This window comes from Hyperoodon ampullatus, assembly GCF_949752795.1.
Source record: "Hyperoodon ampullatus genome assembly, chromosome: 10".
Taxonomy (NCBI): domain Eukaryota; kingdom Metazoa; phylum Chordata; class Mammalia; order Artiodactyla; family Ziphiidae; genus Hyperoodon; species Hyperoodon ampullatus.
Window position 1 is genome coordinate 104,856,254 of NC_136923.1, and position 21,178 is coordinate 104,877,431.

The 21,178-nt window shown below is 58.4% G+C and overlaps 1 protein-coding gene across 1 annotated transcript; it reads right to left on the minus strand.

The window, feature by feature from the left end:
* Positions 1–1,912: 1,912 nt before the first annotated feature.
* Positions 1,913–6,940, minus strand: FOXF2 (forkhead box F2; the record flags this gene model as incomplete). Its single annotated transcript, XM_079712983.1, has 2 exons — positions 1,913–2,804; positions 5,788–6,940. 2 exons carry the CDS (start codon positions 6,938–6,940, stop codon positions 2,638–2,640), a joined length of 1,320 nt encoding a protein of 439 aa, XP_079569109.1. The 3' UTR covers positions 1,913–2,637.
* Positions 6,941–21,178: the final 14,238 nt, after the last annotated feature.

Below are 21,178 nucleotides of genomic sequence, written 5' to 3' on the forward strand. Positions count from 1 at the left end.
TGCAAAAGGTATCATTTTTTTCCAATTGCGTTTGCTCACTCTGTGTCTCTGTGTCACATTTTGGTAATTCTTGCAATATTTCAAGCTTTATTATTATTATATTTATTATGGTGATCTGCGATGAGTGATCTTTGATATTACTACTGTGACTCGCTGAAGGCTCAGACGAAGTTTAGCATTTTTTAGCAGTAAAGTATTTTAATATTAAGGTCTGCACATGGTTTTTTAGACATAATGCTATTGCACACTTAATAGACTCCAGCATAGTGTATCCATAACTTTTATATGTCTGGGGAAACCAAAAATTTGTGTGACCCACTTTATTGTAGTATTTATTGTGGTGGTCTCAAGCCAAGCCCACAGTATCTCCGAGGTCCGCCTGTGCGGATCTGTAAAGCAGACCGGCGTCCCCATGTCGGAGGAGTAGGAGAAAGCACCACAAAACAGGTCATTTTGGGAAAGTTCCTGCACAGGATAAAGGACCCTGCATCTCCATGCGCGGGGCCTCCTCGCACCACTAGGGGGCGCGCTGAGCTCGCCGAGGCCCGGCGGCCACAGCCTTCCCTCCCAGGTCCTGTCATTCTCTGTATAAACAAGTTACGTGCAAGTGTTTAGGATATAAATTACGACCATGCCGGCTGCCTCGGAAGGAATGTAAACACAGCACTGTGGTCAGAGCAAACTCTGAGACTGACTTCATAATTTATAGCAGCCCCCAAGTAGCCCCGAATAAAAGAAAAAAAATCCCTATTTAACTGCAAATGTGATAATGGGACACAACAAATGTTTAAATCCCTGCTTAATTTTGGAAAATATAGAAAGGAAGCCTAAAGATTAGGCAGATGGTTAGGACTTTTCAAAACAAGATGTTTGACTGAGACGGTCTTTGGACTGAAACTCACTCAGAATACAAAATCCCAGTGTGGGAGACGCCCACCCAGTGGTATCCGCTCCTGGTGACTGACCGAGAGACCGTGCTTGCAGGGAATGAGACTCGAAGGCGAGTTCTCAAAAGCAAAAGCAAGACCTGGAGAACCTCTCTGCTCGCTCTCGGGTCCATAGTTGCCAGCGCTGCCCGTGAGTCTGCGGGGCTGGTCAGACCAGGCGGGGCAGATGCCCATCGGCCTGTTTCCTTTCTTTTTTGCCCAGAGCTTCAGCAGCTCTGCCTGTAGCATCTGTGATTGGGAAGCCTCAGGAAACCAGGCAAGAAAGGAAAGGGCTCGGAGGGAATCCCGAGGGAAAGCATCACTCCCTCGCGAGGGAGAGGAGGGAGCAGAGTGACTAACAGGGAGACAAGTGGGGGCCGCGGCCGCTGTGCCGGAACCGGAGGGCAGCAGACATCTTGTCCTGCCTCTGTCCCTGATGCTCTGGGACTGCCCACACCCTCCGCGGGCTTCCCCCTCTGGACGAGGGGATCTGACGGCCACCCAAGGAGCCGGGGCCCTTGCACTGGGCACCTACCCCTTGCTCGGAGCCCGGCCGGGCCGAGGGCACCCCCGGGTGATGTTCTGCCCCCCGTCACTCCACCCTGTGCTGGTGGCGAAAGGGAAGAGCACAGGGCAGAACTCGCCGTGCGCACAAGAAAGACAACAAAGGGGGCACGCAACTTGGTTTCCTCAAGCCTTTATCTTGCCTGGTTTTCTTTTAAGCTCCTTTCACCTTCTGTTTTTTGTTTAGCCAGAAAGAGCGAGGGTGAAGGAAAGAAATAATAGAAAGTGTTTCTTCTTCTCTTTCTCTCCTGAGAAGACCCACAATCAGAACCCGGCCTGTGCTGCTCAAGGCACAGACCCCACACCACGTCAATTACATGACTTAGAAAAAAAAAGCCCGCCCAGTGTAGAGTTGCACTGCCCGCTGGTGAGGAGACCTGGCGAGCGGATGCCCGTGGAGGAAAGAGATTCCCCAGCAACTATTTGTTATATACATTTTATTGAAAAAATTTTACATCAAAATAGTTTGGCAAACTGTAAAAGTATACGTAAGTGCAAATATATCCTCCTTTTAAAATACGAGCAAAGTGTGAGTATACACGAAGGTCATAAAAATATCTTTAAACTATGATGGTAGAAAACAACCTTGTAAAAAACGTTGTATTGTCACAATACTGAAGACCACTTTCTTAAACTAGACACATTGTTGCTAAATACTTCCTTGATAATGTTCTTTGGCACCTGTATCCAAAGGTAGTGTTTGGTAAAACACAGCTCTCCCACTGAGCCAGGCAACAAGATGAGGCTTTCTTGAAATCTTGTGCTCGGCACTGCCTTTTAGAAAAGCACACACATTTTCCATAGACAAAGAAACACACACACACACAGCCCCTCTGCGTGTTTCAGACCCTGATTACTGAAGGCAAGGGAGCCCCCAGAGTTCCATGCTTGTGTTTTCCGCGTGGTGAGTCCTCACCATCTCGGCTAAGGAGCGCAGTTCTCCCTTCTCTGGGAGCCTGCACGGATTCGGGGCATTACCTTGGGGCTGTCCTTCTGCCAACGGCAGACAAACATCAGCGCAGGATGCCTGCCTGGCCTGGGGACTCTGGCTAAGTGACTGATGTGCTACTTGCAGCCACGCTGCTCTGGGAGTCCACCTCAGCCTCGCCCCAGGCGCGAGAGGGCCTGGCCCGGCCCCTCCCTCCGCTCACATGACACAGGGCTTAATGTCCTGGCAGACGCTCTGGTGGTGGTGGTGGTGGTAGTAGGGGCCGCTGGCCGAGGGGTGGAAGGAGGAGATGCTGTTGAAGTTGAGGACGAAGTCCTTCCTGTCGCACACCGGCGTGGAGTGGTGCTGGTACCGGGGCAGCCCCACTGCAAGGAGGGAGAAAAGAAAACTTTTCAGAAACGTTTCTTCCGCTGAGGACAGGGCACGTAATGTTTGAAAACTTAATTCAACTTTTGACTCCAAGGGGGTTGGCCTGCCTTTTTGCCTATTGCGGTAAAACTGGGAGAGGAAACCCGGCCCCAGAAGCTTCTCATTGTTTCAAACTGTAGGCCACAGGACGACTCTGGAATCCCGGTTTGGGGTCTCCTTTGGTTTCCACGGGGCCGCAGAGCACAGTCCCCGCGAAGCCAGGCTCTCTGTGCCCGGGTGTCTGTTACTCCCAGAGGCTGGGCGGGGCTCTAACAGCCCCTGGCCCCAGGCCCTGGGCCCGGTCCCTGCCCGCAGGGCTCCAGCCTGTGTTGCGGAGGCCCAGCCCCTGCCCCCGAAACACCACGGTCTCCCTCGCTTCTGGTTTCCAGCCCCCCTGCCTTATTTCCCAACCAACAAGCCGGCTCCTAGGAGCAGGCCCTGCGCGCCAGGGGGGGTGACAGAAAACAATCCCACGGCCAGAGAAGGGCCGAGAACAAACGCGCGCCTCTCTGCGGGTCGCGCCTCGAGGGAAGCGGGACCCCCGAAGCAGCGCCTGCCCTTGGGTGAGAGCTCGGCTGCGGCCCCTTTTCCGCGCGGGGAGACTTTGGGAGAGCCGGGCCGGCCCGCAGCCTCTCCCCGGGCCTGAGCCAGGCCTCCGGACGCCGACTTTTGCTTTTGCTTTCTCGGCGCCTCCGGCCCGGGGGCGCAGTTGGCTGGGCTTCCGGCTCGCTGGGCCCCGCGCTTCTCCTGGCCCGGGCCTCTCTCGGGGCCGGGCTGGGCTGCGCCCTTTTCCCCGAGGCCTTTCTAGTCTCGTGTGCGCGGCGGGGACCGCCCGCCCACGCGGGTGCAGGGCCGGGTTGTTCTGCGCGCGCGAAGACCTTACCCGGCGGCCCGCGGCGCCTCGCCTGGCCTCATCCAGCGCTCGCTGAGCCACCGGGCGGCCCCGCGATCAGCGCCCGGCAACACCGACTGTGGCCAAACGCGCGCCCCGACGTGAGCCGTCGCTGCCGCTCAGGTGCGCTTGCCCCCGCGTTAAAGCACCTCGCGGTGCGGCTTCCCGCATCTCTAGCCGGCGGGCCCGGCGCTTTGATGGGATCGAAGGACCTAAGAGCCCGGCTCCTTCTTGAAAGGTTCTCAGGCGGCAGAGAGGCCGAGGGGCCTCCCCGAGCAAGCGGGCCTGGGCCGCCCGGGCGTAGTGCTGGGAGCGCGCGCTCGGGGCACCTCCTCGGCCTTCCCGCTCCTCGAGGGGCCCTGGGCTCTCGGTCGGCCGCGGCCCGGCCTGGGAGACGCCAGCTAGCCCCGCGGGGAAGAGCGTTCGAGGGGGCGGGAGCCAGAGCACGGCTGGGGGGTGGGGAGAAGCAGAGCGTCCCGGCCGGGCCATGGCCTCCTCGGGGCTCCCAGACTCGGCCCGGAGGGCGCGCGAGCTCCCGGGGGGCCAGCGAGGCAGTGTCCCTTCTCCTCTAGACAGAGTCGTGCTCCCGGGTCCCCGCGCTTCTGGGACCCGTGCGTGCGCCCGGTGTGTGGCGTGGGGCGAGGGCGGCCTCACAGAACGGTCAGAAGGCTCTTTCTGCGCGATTCTGAACGTTGAGGGAAGTGTTTCACGGCAGCCGCGGAAGTTTCACGGACCCGCCTCGGAGTCCGGGTTGCGGCTGAGCAGGGCGGCGGGAGCGCGGAGCGGGGAGCCGGGAGGGGAGCGGGTGGGCGGGAGAGCGCAGAGCGCGCCGCCAGGGCTCAGAGGTGATTGACAGCCCATCCCAGGGGGATAAAAAAACAATAAGAGGGGAGGGTCGTCTGTGTTGGTTACTTGTTGAAATTCCCATAAAACTGAACAAGACTCCGCTCTCAGTGGGTTAAGTCAGGCTAAAATCCTCTCCGGTGTGGTCCTGCCCAGACTGTCTTTGTTTAGTTAACCTCTGAGACCCGCATTTAAAAGGCCTATTTGGGAAATTTCACCGTCCAGGGAACCAACATCCTTCGCCCATTTCTGGACTTCCTTTCTCCCTGACGCTCTGCCCCACACCGATGCACGAACATGTAATGTAGGTGTCGTCGACCTGCGAGCCCTTTTCTAATCGGGGCGGGTGAGTGTCAGCTAGAGCCCCCGCTTGCCGGGCAGACCAGCCTGCCTCCGAGGGGTTAATGTAAGGGTTTATCTCCACCGTCCCCATAAACCTGGCTAAATATTCAAATTCCCTCCTCCACCCCCATCTGTCCCCTCCCACCTTTCACCGCCTTGGGCGAGTCAATAAATTTTCATAATCTGCAACCAACACAATTTACACCATCAACACGACACGGGGCGCCCAAGGGGCAGGCGTTTCTCAGGGGAGCCTCGCTGCGGGCCCCAGGTCCTGCTGGCCTAGGCCGGACCCATGTGTCATCAACTTGGGTCCACCGTGGGGGGAGGCAGGAGAGTCCTCCACCGCTTGGCGCCTCTCCTCCCTGGCAACATTTCCCTTTTGTGCGGGGTCCTGGAAGCCCTCTGCTCTCCCGGCGTCCCTCCCTCATTTCCCCTCCTCTCAACCCTCGCCCAGCGGAGCCCCTCCCCACGCACACGGCAGGTACCGAGCATCTCCCTTCTGGACATGTACTTTTGGGTGAAAGCACAGCAAAACCAATTTGAAAAAACGACACAAGAAAGCAGCCACAGTGCCTTGGCCAAGGTCCCCTAAGGCCACAAGTCTTCTCCCTAAGCTAAGTCAGGCCTGAGATTTGAGCCCTGCAGTCCGTGAGGACACTCGGAGAGCCCGAGGACGCAGGCACTTGACTCCATCCTCCTAGGGGTGAAAATTCTGGAGGCCCGGCAGGGGCCAAGCCTGTCGGGGAAGGCCCAGTGACCCCGACCCCACCCCCCATAGGGTGCCAGCTTCCCCTGGGCCTCGGCCACCCAGAGCGGGGAGGCCTAGAGGCGACGCGCCGGCGGGCCAGGCCCCTTGTTACCTGGGAGGTCCTCGCGGGCGTTCTGGTGCAGGTAGCTCTGCTCCAGCGAGTAGGTGGACATGCTGGTGTGCAGGCCGGCCGGGGCCGCGGGGGTGCCGCCCGGCGTCAGGGCGGGCGGCTGCTTGAGGTAAGGCGAGGCGCCGGGCGAGCTCCAGTGCGCCGCGGGGCTGGTGTAGGGCGAGTGGCACTCGATGGCGCTCGCCACAGCCGGGGACGAGGGCACGGGGCTGCTGCTGCTGTCCGGGCCGTAGTCCCCGCCGCCGCCGCCGCCGCCCCCGGCCGCGCCGACGCCCCCCGGCCCGGCGGGCACCGGGCAGCTGGCCATGTAGGTGGAGCCCGGGTTGGGCGACATGTGCGGGACGTGGTGGTGGTGGTGGTGATGCGGGTGCGCGTGGCCCGGGGCGCCGGCGCCCGCGTCGTAGCCCGCGGGCATCATGTCGAGGCCGCCGTAGCCGCCCTGCCCGTGGCAGCCGAGCGGCGCCGATGGGGGCGCCTGGAAGTCGAAGCCCTGCGGCAGCAGCGAGGCCCCGAAGCCCAGGCCGCTCACCACGCGGTGGTACATGGGCTTGAGCGCCTGGCACTTCCGCCTGAAGCCGCGCGGCCGGCGGCGGAACGAGCCCTCCTCGAACATGAACTCGCTGGCCGGGTCGATGGTCCAGTAGTGGCCCTTGCCCGGCCGCCCGAGGCCCTTGGGCAGCTTGATGAAGCACTCATTGAGCGAGAGGTTGTGGCGCACGGAGTTCTTCCAGCCCTGGTAGGCGCCGCGGAAGAAGGGGAAGCGCGCCTGCAGGAACTGGTAGATCTCGCTGAGCGTCAGGCGCTTGGCGGGCGAGCTCTGGATGGCCATGACGATGAGCGCGATGTACGAGTAGGGCGGCTTCTCGGGCCGCCGCAGCCCCGAGCTCGCCTTCTTGGCGCCCGCGCCGCCGCCGCCCGCGCCCCCGCCGCCGCCCGCGCTCTTGCAGGCGTTCGGGGCCGCGCCGGCCGCGCCGGAGGAGGAGGCGGACGACGACGAAGACGAGGCGGCCTCCAGGGCGGCGGCGGCGGCGGCGGCGGCGGGCGGCGGGCTCATCAGGGCGGCCTGGAGCGCGCCGGGGCCCGGGCTGCGGGCGCGGCGGAGCGGGGCCGGCGGCGGCCCGCCCTCGGAGGTCATCGGGGGCCCGGGAGCGGGACCCGGCGGCGGGGGCGCGCCCGGGGCCGGGCGCGAAGGCGCGGGAGCGCGGTCGACCCAGAGGCCCGGCGGGCGCCCTAGCCCGCCGCCCGGGCTGCAGCCGCGGCCGCTCCGAGCCAGCGCTCCGCCGTCGCCTCCCTCAGCTCCGCCGGGGCTTCTGGCGGCGGCCGCGGGCCGGAGGCGACGCCCCGCGCATCCCTCCCCGGGCCTCGGGCCCGGCCTGCGCGGCGGCCTCCGGGCCGCGGAGCCGGAGCGGCCGGGCGCCGGGCGGCTGCGCGAGCGAGCGGGGACCGCGGCCGGGACCCCGGGGACGAGCCCGACGTCTCCCCTCAGGAGCGCGGCTCGCTCTGTCTCTCGGACTTCCTCCCTCCCGCGCCCTCCCCCGCCGCCCTCCTCCCCCCCCCCCCGCCCTGCCCCCTCCTCCGCCGCCGCCCCGGGGAGGGCGCGCTGGGCCGGCGCTCACTCCTCCCCCCCGGCCGGCCGCCCGCTCCCTCGCTTATCTCTCTCCTCGCTCTCCGGGGTCCCTCTCGGCCTTTTAATTCCTCTCTCGGATGCTCTCCGTCTCCCCCACCCACCCCCTTTCAAACCGCGGGATCGCAGGCCGACTCACATTGTGCCGGGAAGACGCCCACCACGCCCCGCAAAACTCGGCCCCCTAGACTTTAGGAAATCGTCCTTCTCTTAGTCCCGGACAGCACCCCTGCCCCCCATCCCAAAGCCGGCCGCCCCTGGCGGAGCGGACCCACCCCTTCTCCTCCCCGCTTCCCCCTCCTCCCCCCTCCCCTCCCTCCCTCCCCTCCCCCTCCTCCCCCTCCCCTCCTCCTCCTCCTCCCCCTCCTCCTCCCGGCCGGTCCTGGGCCGGCCGAGTGGTGCTGCCGCGGGTGCCGCCGCCAGACCTCCTTAGCCGCTGCCCCTGCGCCCGCACTGACACCGTCTGTCAGCTCATTTAGACATTGCCGCCTCCGCCACACGCCGGGGTGCCCGCGACGCCCAAAGGTAACGTGCCAACCCTCTCTCCTGTGACGGGCCTGCGGGCTCCCACCGCTGTTAGCAGAGGGCAGAGGCCAGGCTCCTTAACGACTCTCCTTTTTAGAGACCCTGGAAACGTGGTCGAATAGGACTCCTGTTTGCGTTTGTTTCCACTTCCTTCCGTTTGCTATTTGATGTTTTGTACGAAATGCAGAAAGAAGGCCGCGCTGGGTGACAGGACTGAGATAGCTGTATTTGTACTCAGTCCTGAAGGGGTGTGCAGCTGTCACGGGATTTACACCCCCAGGCCCCATGCCGCCCACCCCAGCGTGCCTGCCATCTCGAGGCTGGCTTCCGTGGGACGACACCCCACCCGGTGTGGCTGGGTGCTCTCCATCTAAGTAAGAGTCGGGCTGGGAGAGAGGATGTGCCCTCGGAGGAATCACTCCCATTGAGACCGGACAGTTAGTTATTGGATTACACGTGCAAGGAAACGTCGTCTGACCAGGGACGGGGCTGGAAGTGGGAGGAGAACAGGAGGCCTGGGAGCCTCCGGGGCCGCACGGGGCTGATGGGGGAGGCCCCCAGGGAGGTGCTGCGGACCTCGGACCGCAGGGGCTGCGGGGCCGGGCGCCCCTCTGCGGCTGCTCAGAAAGGACCGGGGTGCAAGCGCGCGCGCTGGGCAGGCTGGGGCGTCGGGGCGGGGGCGGGGAGAAAGGGAGAGGGCGCCAGGCCTGGAGAGGGGGGGCAGCCAGAGCCCCCGGGTGGAACAGGCCCGGGGCAGGCCCTGGGGCTGCACCCGCTCTGCGTGCCCAGGACTGCTGGGGTTGCTTCTGGCCGGGTGTGCCGGTGGGGCAGGAGAGGGAGGGGTGCAAGGGGTGCGAGGGGGAGGCTGGGGGCTGGGTTGGGCTGGCCCCAGACAGTGACCTGAAGTTGAGTGGAAGCAGGCTTTTTCCATCAAACCCTGCCTGGATACCACACACAGAGACCGAGTGTCAGTTTACTGCCCTGAGCCCGGCTCCTTTTCCCTAAGCTCCACTGTAATTAGACAAAGAAAACCTAAATTAGCTGAACAGGCGTCGACAGCTTCCTCCAGAGCACCCCTGGTACCTACATGGGAATGTGTCCCAAAATGGCTTGATTGTAGCTGCGAGTCAGCTAAGAAAACACGGCCCAAATGAACTCAGTTTACTGCTCATTTCCAATAGAAAAAAGAAACAAGCCGCTCTTTTCCGGATGGGATGTTTTGGTTGAGTTGGGGAAGGGGGTTTGCAGTTGTTTCCACTTCTAAGAATTCCTTTCTGAGTGACTGGTGAGCTTTTTTTTTTCTTTTTGATAGGGCCCCATTAATTTCACGGTATTTTTTTCTCTTACCCCTTTTGTCATTTTACAGGGAATAACTTAATTATAAGTGAAGTGGAATTATTCAATAAATAGAGTGTGTTCACTAAATCAATGTTTTAAGTGTCTGAAAAATAATGAAATACAATAGAAACTGGAGTGAGGAGAACAGAATATCTGAAAGGAGCTGCCCTGACACAGACTTCTGTGTGTGTGTGTGTGTGTGTGTGTGTGTGTGTGTGTGTGTGTTTGTGTGCAAGCAGTGGGAAGAGAACTGGCCCAGCTGAGAAGCAGAGGGACCAGGAAGGCAATCATCTCATTTGGAGATGGGGGTGGTGGGCACTGGATCTGGGAAAAATCCAGCAAGTGGACATATCGCTGGCACTGGACCCTCTCTGATTTTCTGCACCTGGGAATTCTAGGGCCTGGATCTCAGGCCCTAAAAAGTTTTAGGACCCAGAGAGTGAAGAATAAAAAGCACTGACCCTAAAATCCAGGCAGGGCTAGTAATAACCTTACACACCAGTAGTTCCCAGTCTTTTTGAGAATATGATGGAAGCTATGGAGCCTTCCTCCAGAAAAAAAAAATTCTCAATTTGCCTGGGATTTTAGGGGTCCACAGATACTCATTAAAAACCAAAAACTCTACACATTTTTAGTTTCTACCAGTTTATCTGGTTCGGTGATGAAGGATTTAAAAAATCTCCCTTCCCATCCAAGTGACAGTGGTATCCATTTTACCTAAACCCTCTGAACTTGCAAGAAATGCCCACTTATAGTTTGGGCAGTCTTCCAGAAGGCCAGGCAGGTCCTGGAAAGGCAGTAGGCTTTGGAGAGCAGGTCTGCAGACCTGGAGCCCCTCTCCACAGGGTCTTAGTGCTGCCCTGTACTCCAGGGCTGTCCGGAGGTCGGTGCCCTTCTTAGTTATCTGAGCAGGAAGGGGCCCTTCCTCAGACCACTTTCTTGGAGACCCCCCTTCTGCCTGTGGAAACTGTTCCCCTGGCAGAGACCCCTCAAGTCTAGAAATTTGTTCCTTGTAGATTTCACAGGCATAAAGCCTTTACATTCATATCATGTGACCGCCACGTGGTCTCAGTACCTTCCCCTTTAGGGATAAGGAAACTGAGGCTCAGAAAGGTCAGACGATTTGCCAAAAGTCACACGTGGGCACGTGACAGAGCTGGCCTGCAGCTCAGGTCTGGGGTCTCCATCCAGTGCTGCTTCCACTATGGGGCAGCAAAACAAAGTCTCAGAAGTTTGTTTTAATTACTGATCTATACAGATCTCCTGGGTGAGAATGCATGCGATAACCGATTATGTCAAACTCTCTGTCCCTGGCAGGAATACCTGAATTTCTGCGTGGGAGACGGCTGAAAAGGAAAGTTGTGCTTGTCTCTGAAATAGCTTTGCTCAGGAGGCTGCCCTGTCTCGGAGCTCTTCCTGATTGACTTTCACTGTCTTATAAACAACAAAAGTCTTGACTTCTTTCTTATGGGAAGGAAAGGTATGGTTCCTTAAAATGACTGCAGATCTGGCCAGGCGCTCCTCAGTTAACCAGAAATACCAGGGGTGCCCCTGTATTTCTCAGAAATACCCTGAGCTGACCCCTCGGGTATAGACTGTCTCCATCTGGGCCGCGGATTCCTTTCTGCTGCAAACCCCAAGGTCCCGCCCCTGCTCCAGCGCAGGGGAATGTAAACTTCAGGAAGCCTGGGTTTCTCTGATTTTGTCCTGTAATCGGCGTTTTATTCTAGGAAATCTCTTCATTATTGCGGTTTACGTTTTATGTTCTTAGCGTGCTTCCCCTGCCGCGTGGGTTTTACACGAAATGGCTTAGACTAAACCAGCTACCCACCGGAGAGACCCACCCTGTTGGCGGCCCTCTGAAGCCTCCCCTCGCGGGCACCTCTGGCCCCGCGGCCGCCCTCCCTTCCCCAGCCCAGCAGAACTCCGACGCAAAGCGGCCACCCTGTCCAGTCTGTGCTTTGGTACAAAGTTAACGTGTGTGTCGAGAGGCCTTTCCAGACAGCGGTGGGCACTGCATGCTGAGGCCTAGGGGGTGAGCCTGTGTGGGGAAGCGCCCCAGAGGCCAAGCTACTAGAGACGCTTATTTATAACAGAAAATGCGTCCGCGGCCGCGAGGCCAGGAGGAGGCGCCAGGGCGGGCTTGGAGAGGGCACCTGGGCCAGAGCGGTAGAGGCGGGAATTTTACACCCTTGTGGACGTCTGCTCGCCTTCCTCGGTCCAGAGGCCCCAGACCTCCGGGTTTGAAAGCAGCCACCCAATTCCAAATGTTTATTTAGATAGATTCTTCCGCTCTCCAACGCCTGTGTTCCGGGCAGGGCTCTTTTTATAGCCACCTTCCTGAGAGATCCGCGGATGGGCCCCAGATCCCCCGTGCCTGGCGGTGGGCAGACTTGATCACCCTCTTGGCGGGATCGGCGGTGCCTGGAGAGGCGGAAGGGGGTCCAGCCTGCCAGAGCCCCTTCCCAAGAGGCCGCACCTCTTCCCACCTCTGCGCTGTCCGGGCTTCAAGGCCCAGCTTCCTACCCTGGGAGACGCGTTTTTGGGGGTGGTCCCGGGAGCCGGCCCGTCTGCCCGGTTCGGCTCTGCAGTGGACCGGCCTTGGGCCTCGCGGACAGCCTTCTGCGTTTATGTGGGGAAGGCCGGGGCTTGCGAGGAGCGTTTCTATGGCCGGGATGGCCACTCTTTTAACAGGCAGCTTCCAGCGGCGAAGGAAAATTAGGGAAGCCTGTCCCACCCGTTCCCAGTCTTGGGAGAAAAAAAGCGGAACAAGTGTGGGTGGGGTGCCCCTCCGCAGGACCACCGTGAGGCGGCTTGGGTTGCTGGAAGGGAACCCCGCTGATGACACAGAAACCGTGGAGCCAGGCTGTGTCTTAGGAGTGAGCCCGAAGGCACCCTGAGCTCGAAGTCCCTTCCCCTGCGCCCACCCTTCTGGGCCCCTGCTCTGCAGCCCCCCCTTGGGAGGCCCAGTGACCCGCTTCTGCTTCCCCAGGCTCGGGAAGAAAGCGGATGGCACGCTGGGCAGGCCCGGCTGGCGGGCGCAGAAGGAAGGAGGGTGCGCGCCCAGGGCTGCGGAGGCACCGACCAAACGCTCGCGCTCGGAGGTCGCAAGGACGCGCCTCGGACGCACCCCGCCACGACGGAGAGGCCAGACCGGCCGGCTGCGGGTCCGCGGGCCTGGAGGCGCCCTGGGGGGTCCCAACCCGGCCAAGTCGGGCTTTCTTCTCGCGTCTGGCTCGCCTCCTCCCCTCCTGCCCTACCCCCTCCAATAAATAAATATCCCCCGGGGCAGCGAACCCCGCGGGGCCCGAACCGCGATGGATGAACTTCCTGGAGCATCAAAACTCCCCTCCTGTCTCCCCGCTGCGCTCAGGATATGGGGCGCGCTCGCTTCTCTTCAGAAAAGGAAACGTAGCTCTTCCAAAAATATAAATCAGCTCTGACGTCCAAATATTTCTTTTGTCCTCCAGCATCCTCTGCAGGGATAAATAAAACGTGCTCGGCGCCCAGAGCCCGACTCGGGACCTCGGGGCGCCCAGACGCCGCCTTGGAGGAGCTGCCTTTCGGGACGGGAGCCTTCCCTCCAACCCATCCCCCATTCCCCCCCACCCCGCCCCCCGTGCCTGGTGGTCGGTCCTTTGCGGAGGCGGCCTGACCCTCTGTCGCCCGGGAAGCCCGCAGGAGGGGGAGGCAGTGCTCGCTGGTGCTGGGACTGAGGGGCCGGGACAGCACCCAAGGCCGCGCCTAGACAGGCCCCAAGGCCGCCTCCCCAGGCCCACCTTGCTGTCAACGTTCGCGTCTTCCCCAGGAGGGAGTGGCTGCAGGTTCCCCGTAGCAACCCCAGGGCAGTCTTCTCTTCCAGGCGGGCGCAGAGGGCGCTGAGACGGACATCTCTGAGGGCCGCAGCCCCACGGGAGGGAAGAGGCTGCGGCCTGGCTGAGGCTTGGCCCCAGGGGTTCCTAGCCCACCCAGCCTTGAAGGATTTGACCCGAGTCATCTTTACGCGTCCCCCCATCTCCCTCCTCCAGTTTGGGAAAGGTGGAAGGACAGTTTTGGGTTGGGGTTCGAAAAGAAATCTCTACCAATGGAAGGCGCATGTAGCAGGGCACCTGAGGAGCTGGCGTAGGAGCCCAAGGAGTCAAAGTAGAGCATCCCAGGGTCCACTTTTCACCCTGTGCCCTGACACCCTGGTGTTGGGAGCCCACCAGCCTTTTTGCCGTCACCCCCCCGCCCCCAATGAATCACCCTGCAGCGCCCCCGCCGTGCAACCTGAAGGGCTTCGGTGGCGGCCGGTCCAGGCGAGGCGTCTCCACCTGCCCGGGACGCCCTCCCCGCCTCCCCCTTGGCCAGGAGGTTCTGGTCCAGGCCTAGGGCTCCAGGCTGCGTGGTTGGGGGCTGTTCTCCAGCCCCCCGTCTCTCCAGGGGGGTCTTTATTGATGAGCTGCCTCCAAACCCCCGCCCCAAATGCCCCAGAAGGGTTTAGACGATCCATCACCCGCCACTTCAAGAATGCTTCCTTCCTTTCAAACAATCCTCGCACACCAGACGGGCTGCGATGGGGAGGGGCGCGCGCTTGAAAAGGGAACGCTATATAATCAACGTCCAAGCCATCCCGCAACCTTTCGGAAACAGGGACTCAGGCCAAAAACCCCTCCAGATGATTTACGCGGCCTGATCGTCCCTCCCTCCACGTGGACTCTGCCCTGTGCCGGCAGCGCAAGGCCAGCGCACACCCGGCTCCAAGGCGCGTCCACCTGAGCGCGTCTCTGTGGGTGGTTCGCATTTTAGGGGAAAGCGCTTTTCATCTCGGGGTTCAGGGCAAACGGAGTCTCGGCCTGGCGGGCCTCGGTGTCCTTGCTGGTGAGAGGGGTGAGCCGGGAAGGCCAGGCATGGTTTTCTGGAGCCGTCAGCGAGTGTCACCCTCCAGCCGTCTGAGAAAGTCCCTGGTGTCTCCGTCCCGGGCTGGCCTCCCCTCCTCCCGGGCGCCCGCGTGGAAAGAGCGGGAGTTCCTCTCGCTTCCGCTGGGTGGCGCCAGGCCCTCGGGAATCGCGGTCCCCGCGGGTCCCTAACCCGCCTCGCGCGCCCGTCCCCGCAGCCCGGCTCCAGGCGGACTGAGTCCTGCAGATATACTCGCTCACCTCGGACTCGGTTGGCCACCTTAGGACACACCTTGCTCTCCCGACCCCTCCAGCCCTTAAAATAGAAGGAGGCCAGTCGCGTGCTTGGGACCCCTCCACGGAAATGCGCCCTCCTTTGCAAACGTGCTTGGGTCTTGCTGAAGAAAGTCTGGCTTCGGTTTGGCCCTTCTGGTTTCCCACAGCCAGCAAGGGGCCGGGGCGGCGTCTTTGTCTGCAGCCCGCCTGGAGCTCTGGGAGCCGAGGTCTAGCAGAAAACAGACGACAGACAGACGGCCGGGCACCCGGACAAGCCAGCCTCCTGGTTCAGGGAAGCGCTTTACGCTCTGGACCGCCGCGAAGAGGCTGCAAGACCATCTCTTGTCTTCTGGGTCTACAGTGACAGAAAGACAACTTTTTGCCTTTATTATTTCTCATTCCTTTTAACTAAGGGAAGCACCCTACACTTGTCCTGGCGAAAGTCTGCAACATAGAAGGGAACTTTGGGGGTCCTTTGGGGCAGGCTGCATACCCAGGCCGGGTAACAGGCAGGGTAGTGGTGGGCTTGGGAGTGGAAAGGCCAGGGCTGCTGGATTTGGAACCGGAGACCAAGATGTCCCCTACTGGCCTTTCCTCTGCGACACCGACTCAGGAGCTGCACTTTATCTTTTTAGGAGATAAGAAGGCATTCTCCATGTGGTCTGACTTTTATTTTTAAACTCCTAAAAATTAACGGTATTCAGGTATACCTTACATACAATAAAATGAAGAGGTTGAGTTTTTATTGTTCTTTTTATATTTTGTCTTTGTACTAAAAGTTTCATAGCGCACAGAAGTGGAGGGCTGTATACCCATCACCTGGACTTAACAGTTACCAAGATTTTGCCACACTTGCTTCATTGGGCTCTTCTCTGCCCCTCTATTTTCATTTCTTGCTGAAATATTTCAGGGCAAATACGGATGTTGTGTTTTTAAAAGGCACCTTCTTACTCCCCCCCATGCCCTCCGGCTCTGGCTCTCTCACACCTAAAATTACATTTTAGTGCAGACAAGCACAGTTCCTTAGGGAAGCTGGACATAGGGCCGGGACGTTGTGTCTGGTTGTGTATTTTATAAGCAGAACTCCTTATCCTGATGCCCACTCCCCCCAAGTGACTTCCAGCCCCAAGTTTCTTGGCTTTTCCCTGCCTGCTGGAGCTGCCAGGAGGAGACAGACGTTCCCTCCATCACTGGGGCTGCGTGTGTGCTTTGGCAGCAAGCTGTGGCAGGGGCGCTCGTCTGTGCAGTCACCAGCGTCACCCCCACGCTGCATCCACACGTTCACCAGCTCCTACGTACACAATTCATTTTATGGCAAGGTCACACGTGTCCTTTGAATGTATCTCTACGTAGATGTGTGATGTAGGTGTGTGATGTATGTGTGTGATGTATGTGTGTGAGGTGTGTGATGTATGTGTGTGAGGTATGTGTGTATTTGTGTGTATGTTTATCCTTGTGGACCATACAGTACTTCCCAGTCATTTACCCAGACAGTGGCCAGCCTGGAGAGACTTTGTCGTGTGGTTTGAAAGTGCCTGTGGAGGATTTTGAACTAGGCTGGGGTGTGAATGGATCCAGGGGTGGCGGGGGCGGGGAGTGAACCAGGAGGCCCTGGTTGGCCCCTATCCCCAACGCCCAGTCGCTACCAGGACTCTGTACAAATATTTCATAAATATTTGTTAGTTGATTTGTCTGATTTTTCCTGCTCCCCCAAACCATACACGTTACCTTTGTTCTTAGCAACCCCCAATGTAGCCGGAGCAGCGATGTGGTGTCATAGGTGGCCCTAGATTTTGTTTGACAATTGTACCTGCTCCAGGTGACCTTGGGTAAGTCTATGAGTTTCAATTTCTTCCTTTCTGCCTTCCTTCCTTTCTTTCTTTCCTCCTTCCCTTTCTTCCTTTTCTCTTTCTTTCTTTCTTTCTTTCTTTCTTTCTTTCTTTCTTTCTTTCTTTCTTTCTTTCTTTCTTTCTTTCCTTCCTTCCTTCCTTCCTTCCTAAAATGGGAATGATAAAAATAATTTTAAAAGGGCCTCCTCCCACAGTGACTATAAAGATGAAATACAAATTGTAAAAAAATTTAACAATTTGAAATATACACATTTATACTGTTATTTTTGGCCCCACCCAACAAAACTCTGTGTGAAGGTACTTTGTAAGCCTCACGCGTCCTTGGGATCTTTCCTTCCCTGAGCGATCTCTTACATGCACGTTTGGTTGGGTCCTTAATAAGGAAAAGGTGGGTCTTTGTCTACCAGTTTAAGCCCGCCTCTGCGGGCTGGGGTCTCTGTTCTCCGGCGTGTTCCGGCTGTGGCTGGGGTTCCGTGTCTTCACCAACGAGGGTGAATTCTCCCCGGGTGGGGGGATGTTTCCCGGGCACCAGATCACGCGGCTCCTGGAGGGATCCTACACTTTCGCAGCACCCGGGCTGGCGAGCGCCCTTGCAGCACGGTGGGTGGGTGCCTGGGGGCTGGAGCGGGGCACTGAGGAGACCAGGGCGCGGGTGTGTGTGTGTGTGTGTGTGTGTGTGTGTGTGTGTGTGTGTGTGTGTCTGAGCTCTGGCAGAGGAGCTCACTCGATCGAGGAGGGTAGAGCATCATTTGTCCCCAGGAAAGTGTGCCTCGCAGAAACGCAAAGCGTCCGAGTAATAACGCCAGGCGCGCGGCAGCCCGGGGGTGTGGGACCTGGACTCGCTCACCGGGGGTCGGCGGAACCTCAGACGGCTGATGTGCACTCCCTCGGGTTCGAGAGCCCACGGAGAAACGGGGAAGAGCGGAAAGAAAGCTAACCAGCACGCTGCTGCACGGGCGGCAAGGGCTCCTCGCCGGCCAGGGTCTACCGCAAACCGCCGCCCGCGTTTGCTGTTTTACGCGGAAATTTTCTCCATTCCGCCCCATTTCCCGTTTGCAAGAGGCGCAGGCTCTGGCCAGTCCAGTGGGAGGCGGCGAGGCGGGCAAAGAGCCCTCTCCGTCCAGCCTAACCAAGCGCCCGGCGGCGGGTGTGAGGGGTCTCTCGCCCCGGTTACGCCGCGCTACCCCGTTAGGCTCTCGCAGCTCTGACTCGGAAAATAGAACCTGCAGTTTGAAAAACTAATATTAAATATATACTAAGGTCGCAAACGCTATTTTGCCCATTTAATTTTACGTGTGTATCTCCCCCCTCCCCATACAGCTTTGCACTTACTAGTTATGCGACCTTGAGCAAGTTACTTTTTCTTGTGCACTTCAGTTTCGTCAGTTCTAGAACTGGGATGGAATAACAGCTGCCCCACAGGGCTTCGGGGAGGGTCAAATGAGTTCAGACAGTCGAGCGCCCAGAAGAACAGCGCGCCGCACGCGGAGGGCGCGCAGCGGGCCTCGGGCCTGGGATGCGCGGCGCAGACCCGCTGACCTTGGCCGCGCGTGGCCGCGGGTCCCCCTGCTTTCCCGGCGACCTCCCGTCGCGGCCCGCGGAGCCCAGGGACGATTGGGCCCCTGCGCCTGTCCCAGCACCGCCCCAACTCCGGCGCTTCGTTTTAGCTTTCGAGGTAGAGTCAGAATGAAGAGTAGGAAACGGAGCCAGGAGAAGAGGGACGCAGAGGCCCGCGCGCGACCCGCGGGCGCGAGGCCGGAGCCCGGAGCCCGGCGCGCGGAGCAGGTGCGGCGGGCCCAGCTCCACAATCGATCCGGGGCCGCGGCCGCGTCGGGCTCGAGGGGCATCGCCTGTCCCCGCCTCGGCCGCTCAGGGCGGCCAGAGCTCCGGGCGGTGCGTCGCTGCGGCCCCAGAGGGGAGGGAGCCTCCTCGGGTGGGAGCGCCACAGCATCGCGGGGCACGGAGGGCGACAAGTGTAGCAGCCCAGCCGGGGATGGGGAGCGGAGACAGCGTTTTCGTTTTCGCACCTTCCAAGTGTCCCCGTCGGATGCTCGGCCTCGCCTTCGTGTCGGACCGTCTGCAGATACTGCCTGGAAAAGGCGGACAGGACTGGGCCGCTCTTTGGCTGTCGGCCTGTGCTCGGGACCAGCGTGGCCTCTCCGGGGGCACAGCGGCCCGCAGGGCGGCCGGTCCGAGCGCAAAGCCTCCGCCTGTCGGCGCTGAGGGTGGCCCGGACGTGGCTGCTGCACTGACCGAGCCGAGAGGGGAGGGGAAGTGACCTCTTGAACCTCATCAAATGCAAATTCTGTAAGAATTTTTTTTAAGGGAAGAAAAGCGGAAGGACAGGGAAATGGAGAAACGCGGGGTCCACCTGTGGCTTGAATGGCCTTTTAAGAATCCCTGGCCCCTGGGGTGTGCAGGCTTCTCTGCGGTAGACCCACGGCTGGTAATGAACTTTGGGTTTTCCCTCTGGAGGGTGAAGCTACCAGCTGACTTCTTCCAATATGCATATTTTACATATATAAACACCTTCGCAGCTGAATAGCCACTTAAATAAATCATGCAGGTAAACTCTTACTCTTAAAACGATCTGGCACAAAATAGCTTTTCTTTCCCGGGGGTCGTTTTCTTCCTTCTTTTCGTTACTGGCTTTCACAGCTAAAGTTTCATCTCCAGGTTGGTGGCTTTGCAGTCTTTTCACACATCACTCTGCTGTCTGTTCTATTGTAAGGCTCACATGACTTTCCTCATCAACGCAGGCCCAGGATAGATTCAGAACTTTATTTTCCATTGGAGGGATGGTATATTTTTGGAGAAAGCAAATGCCCCTTTGGTTTTATCCAGTGAGTGAGAATGGGGTGGGGTGTCGGCCGCGCGGCAGAAAGAGACCCAGCTGCGCGCAGTTCTGGGCTTTGAAAGAGACGACCCACTTGATGGGTCCGAGTCACTTATTCCATCCTCAAGTCTCTGGAGTTAAAATATGCTAAGAATCTGAAAAACAGTGAGTTGTTTCCATTTGTCAACTTTTCATTCAGCAAAAGGAGCTCTGAACGCCCACCGCTCTCTCCAGGGAAAGGAAACGCTGTTTGGGACGTGGAAATACAAACCAAACTCCAGAACCCAGGTCTTAGGACGAAATGGTTGTGGGCAGTTAAGCAGGCCCACTGGGAAGACAGGATTTGGGGTGGAGGCTGGGCGTGACGGGGCCTCTGTGAGCCCATCTGAATCGGGGGACAGAATGCACTGAGGGGTCTGGGCTAGTGTCGGGGAGGGATGCAGTGGAGGGGGCAGGGCTGGCGGATCTCTGTGGGGAGCACTTTCAAGGGGGGCAGGGTCAAGCCTCACTGGTCCCGGTCAGTTGCTGGTCAGATGGAGGGTGTGTGTTGGCATCCGGCAGAGGGAGTGGGCCCTGCTGAGCCCAGTGAGGACCGAATGTAGTAAACGTCTTTTCCTTTTGTGGCTTCTACCTGTGGAAAAGGGCTGTGGATGGAGGGCTCTTAGAAAAGGGCTGAGCCTGAAGACATTTCCATTTGTAAGTCAGTTACAAAAAAAGCTTTGTTGTGCGTTTTATGGATGTAGGGATTTAACAGAAAGGAAAAGGAAAGAATGTAGATGCATCTAGCAGGTAAGTATGGCTGGGAAGGAAGTTTGTTTTGTTTTGTTTTTGGGGAGCTTTTATTTTCCAACAGCAGCAAATATAAGTCTGTAGTAATGTGAAAATTATAGGTAATTTGGGGTATCTTGAATTCATTAAATGTATTCTCGACCCCGTTCTAACTAAGAAATTGTTTCGAGGCCACAATTTGATTGATGTCTGGAGTTTGGGTGTCACTACAGCGGAGAGATCAGAGCTGGGCAATGTAGGTAACACCCCTTGGAAATATTTTTCCTGGCCTATGCTATTTGCAGTTTTCTAGTTTCCGTTCACGTTTCTGATGAGAGGACATAGGGCACCTTACTTTCATATCTTGAGTTAAAAGTGGAATTTCAGTTGATACGTAATTTCTGTTACTTCTGATTATGAGAAGCTCATTTGCGTCATTAAAGTCATCTTCACGTAAACTGCTTCCTAAAGCTTTAAATACTACTTTAAGAAAAGGTTTAAATTTTGAAACTTTACATGATTTTCAAAGATTCTAAACTTCCCTTTTGCATTGTACTTCCTTGCACTTTGTCTTTTCTAGAGAAGGTGAACAACTTAGGTTAATGTCTATTAACCCCCCATTAATCCTTTAGAGCGGGAGAGAGGTAAACACTCCTTCGCCCTTTGAAACTAGGAAAATGGAGTCATTGGAAGATGAAAAGTAAACCCTGAGGTCAAACAGGTTGACACTTCCATTAATAACTGAGGGTTTCAAAAGGCAGCAGTACGTTGGAGAAGGGGAGAAAAGTGTGTTTTCAAACCTTTGCGTAATCTGGAGAATTGTCTAGATCTGTTTCTCTGTTTGCCAGGCGTCTTGTCCCCCCTTCTACCTACTAGTGACAGCACCTCCATATCCCTGAGGCATCCTGCTCCTTCCACTTGGTGCTGGCCCAGGGCAGCCACACAGCTGGGACCCCCAGGCCCAGGCCTGTCTGTATCACTTGTCCCCTGTGCTTGGCCCCGTGCAGGCATGGGGTCAGCCTCGGGCACCTGGAGCCCTTCCCTGGGATGCTTAGTAAAGATGATAAATAAGGGTGCCTGCTTGGAACCCCTGTGACCATCTCGTGACTTCCCTGGCTCCTTGTCAGAAGCGCACTCACAATAGAAGAGGATGACCCCAGAGGAGAGCAGAGGATGTGGGGGGCGGCCAGGCCCTAGAGCTCATTTCATTCCTTGGTTCCGAAATCAGTTTTGAGTGCTGCTCTGTGCAAGCCACTTTCGCAGGTGCTGGGGAAGCATT